General features: G+C 50.0%; 1 protein-coding gene across 2 annotated transcripts; it reads right to left on the bottom strand.

Annotated features, from left to right (window-relative positions):
- Nucleotides 1-551: 551 nt before the first annotated feature.
- On the bottom strand, nt 552-3,031 carry LOC118908145 (proline-rich protein 23C-like). 2 transcript variants are annotated; one of them, XM_057498789.1, is made up of 3 exons: nt 2,945-3,031; nt 2,828-2,868; nt 552-2,744 (listed from the first exon to the last, which is right to left on the bottom strand). In XM_057498789.1, exon 3 carries the CDS (start codon nt 2,092-2,094, stop codon nt 1,315-1,317), a length of 780 nt encoding a protein of 259 aa, XP_057354772.1. In that variant the 5' UTR covers nt 2,095-2,744; nt 2,828-2,868; nt 2,945-3,031; the 3' UTR covers nt 552-1,314. The 2 variants fall into 2 exon arrangements, with proteins under 2 accessions (XP_057354772.1, XP_057354776.1); XM_057498793.1 differs by having other exon boundaries at nt 552-2,868.
- Between the last annotated feature and the right edge of the window lie 580 nt (nt 3,032-3,611).

Here is a 3,611-nt window from a genome sequence, read left to right as displayed (position 1 = left end):
CATTATTAGAGTAAAATTGTAGGACAGCTAAGAGAAATAATTTAAAATATGCTAAAATGAACAGCTGAATCAAATATAAAAGGGATAACAATTTGATTGGCAGAAGACTTCTTACCTGCAGTGACCTCAAAAAATGGCAGAATAATGGGCTAATATATTTAAAGTAATTAAACATCATTTTAGAATTAAGAATGAATATGTAACAAAGCATTTTCAGATGTACAAAGCTAAGAGATTTTACCACACAAAAACATGTTCAGACTTACAGAAGTAAGATAGTTTACCATACATAGGATATAGTGGAAAAAAATATTAAAGGATATTCTTCAGCAAGAAGAAAATTGCAGCTAGACTTTGAGTGTGGAATGTAAGAATAAAAAGGTAGAGAATAATTGGTAAATCCAAATAGTATTGATGTTTTTAAAAAATGGAATAATCTTGTAGACTTCAGCTGTATCAGTAGTATTTTATTTCTTTTACAAAAATGTAAGGTAAATATGGAAGTATATTAATTTCTAAAAGTTTGATTTACCTAAGAAAAAACTCAGGGCAGAATTTAAAAAGTTCAAAGTAATGTGGGATTGCAGGAATAGCAAACATTTTACATCAGTTTATCGGTGGAAATTACCAGATGAACACATTTAAAAAAGAAATACATATCCCAGTGCATGTGGAAAACATCTGATAAAATTCAACATTTATTTATAATGAAAAGTGAACTGACTGGAAGAGAACTTCAGCAGGTTAAGAGCAATGAGCAAACATCATACTATTATATATAGTAAAGTAACTATTAGGCTTTTTTGCAGTTTTCCAGAAGAGCAGTTGGAAACACCAAGGAGAAAACCATGGCTAAGAGTCTTGATAAATTCACAGGAAAACATACGAGGAAACTCACAACATGAGAAATCCAGTGATTTCAAGGTTTGGAGATGGGGGCAGCCGTATAGTGCTGCAGAAAGGGTAGAGTTTAAGTGAAAATAACTGACGCAAAATGAGGGGGACAGAGAGGAATGGAGGGGAATGGAGGGACCTTTCTTGTAGAAAAGCGCCAATGTCTGAAAACACATTGGTATTTCTGGGCAGATGCTCGATTTCAAAGATGAGATCTAGAATCTACTTTCTCTTCCAGATGTCTTCATCTTCTACTGTAGCCAGTCTGCACAGAAAAGGAGTTTACACATGAAGTGCTCAATTTCCAAGTTGTAGGATATTCACCGTAAAGGCTGTTGGCAATTCCACAAGCCTGTGTGTGTGTGTGGCGGGGAGGTGGTGGGGTGGTGGTGGCATGTGTGTGGTGGTGGTGGGGGCAGTTCAGTCCTGGAACAGGCGTCTCCGGGTCTTGGGCGGAGGACCAGGCGGGGGCTGGGGGCGCACCTGCGGACCTCGACTCGGAGAGGGAGGTAGAGGTTGGAGCGGTGAGCTGGGGAAGGGCTCCAGAAGGTGCAAGTCCAGGTTGAAGTAGGGGCCAGGAGAGCGTCTCTCTGCACTAGGGACAGGGGTCCAAGGCGAGGGCTCTGGCATGCAGCCCTGCAGGTCGGGTCTGGGCGGCGTTGCAACAAAGGGGCAGAGCCAAGCTACTGAGCCCACTGCAAGGTCCACCCAAGGCGGCGAGAACTCGGGGTCGGCGTCCTCCTCATAGGCCTCTTCTTGGGCGGCGATCTCTGGGACAGATCCAGAAAGGAGTCCCTGCTCGACCGCGACATCCTTCTCGGGAGTGCTCAGTAAAGCGCCGGGTTCCAGGCCGACAGGCGAGGGGCCCTGCCCTCCCTCCAGGAGGGCCTCGGGGACCAGCATGAGGGTGTAATCCTCGAGAGACACTTGGAGGACCGCTGCTGGCGCGGGCTCCAGCACCACCAGGTCGACATCGTCCAGCCGCACTTTCAGGGCACTGCCCGCGGCCAGGACCACCATGGAGATGAGCGCACCCGCGAACGGGGGCCCCGCGGGAACTTGCAGGCTGGGCGCTGTCGTGGACGCAGGGCCCTCAGGCTCTTCGGTTCGGCGGCGCTTGGCAGGGCCTGGTTCCGCGGGCTGCAGCCCCCAGCAGGGCGCAGCGCAGGCGCTGGGGCTGCGGAGCCGGCTGCCCATCATCACCTCGACGGCGCTGCGGGCGGCGCTCCGGGACCTGGGAGGGCGAGGGCGTGAGAGGGCCGGGCCCTGCCCGCAGTGACCAGTCTCGATGACAGGTGAGGCGGGCCGGGTGGGGAGCGGGGCGAGTCCTGGAGTTCGGGGGGCGCCTCCGGGAGGGCTGAGTCCTGGTTCCGCGGAGCTGCGTCCAGCGTAGAGCCCGGCCTCGCGGGTTTGAATCTCAGGCTCCTGACGAAGATCTGTTCGCGCTCCCGACGGCTATTGGTTTTGCAAATGACGCGGACTGAACAAGAGCCTCAAAATGTCAACTTAGGCTCCACCCCCTGCGAGGCTCCGCCCCGTAGATTGCGGTATCGTGCGGCCCAACAACAGTGCCTGTGGTTGGTAGGTCGCCGTAGGGAAGTACTCTTATAGGCCTGTAGGGGGCAGAAACAGGGGCCCACTGGGGCCCACAGGGAGACGGGGCTGGCCCTTCAGCTCTCATCCGCCACGCCCTCCTCCTGCCGGCCTCCCCCACCGCCCCCAGCTCACCAGACACAACTGACTACACTGATGATGAGGGACAAGAGATGGGTACCGCAGGTAGACAATGCGACACTGGTCTGGGCTGAGCCGGGGGGAAGACACCGCCGCAGAGTCGTCCGAGAGGCGCTCTGGCCCAGACAGAAATGTGCGCGTCACGCAGGCTGGCAGGCCGGCACATGTTGGCAGAGCACAGGAGAGTGCCAGCACTTACCACACTTCCCCCCGGTGAGGTCCACGTAGAACAGGGCTGACCTGCAACCGCCAGAGAGACGCTCAGTCTCAAAGCCAGTCTGAGCAGCAAGGCCCCTGCCCTGCCCGGCCTCCTCACCTGCGATTGGTGCAGAAACGGATGCCCAGCCGGAAGGGCTCATGCCACCAGCCCACAAACACCACGCCTGTGTCTCCGGGGGCCCAGAAATCCTGTCACGAGACCAGAAGGCAGGTGTGAACAAGGAGCAGTAGCTCAATATACTGCGTAACTCATTATTAGGAAAGAAAAGATGTATGAGTAATAGTCTCATGTTTTTTGGCTTTAGGACTGTTTTTCTGTGATTTCAGGCATTCTAGAGAAAAAAACACACAGACCCCTCCCGCCCCACTATAAAATGGACTCATCCAAATGCTCCGTGAAATTTCTTTAACACTTGGTCTTTTGTTTGAGGAGTAAATGGAAAATACTGAATTCTCTTTAGGAAAAGTTCTGTTTTGAAACTGAATCAAATATTTGTGGCAGTTTCTCCCAGAAGGTTAAGGCTATTACAAAATTATTAGTAATAGCAATAATAATTAGAACCATCAACATAATTAAATCATTTTATTAACCCCTTATAATGTGTCCACTATTCTAGTGAGTGTTCAAAAAATGATCTTTTTCTTTAAAAACAAAACCCCAACACTTCATTGAAGTATGAGAGACATTTAAAAAATGGTACCTATTTAATGTATACAACTTGAGTTTGGAGATAAATATACATTCGTGAAACCATCACCATAAT

Source organism: Manis pentadactyla, chromosome 1, assembly GCF_030020395.1.
Source record: "Manis pentadactyla isolate mManPen7 chromosome 1, mManPen7.hap1, whole genome shotgun sequence".
NCBI classification, from domain to species: Eukaryota; Metazoa; Chordata; class Mammalia; order Pholidota; family Manidae; genus Manis; species Manis pentadactyla.
This window is presented reverse-complemented; position numbering and strand designations above follow the sequence as displayed.

Excerpts from the sequence above, each read along its gene's own strand:
- LOC118908145 (XM_057498793.1), bottom strand. The coding sequence starts at position 2,094 with ATGATGGGCAGCCGGCTCCGCAGCCCCAGCGCCTGCGCTGCGCCCTGC.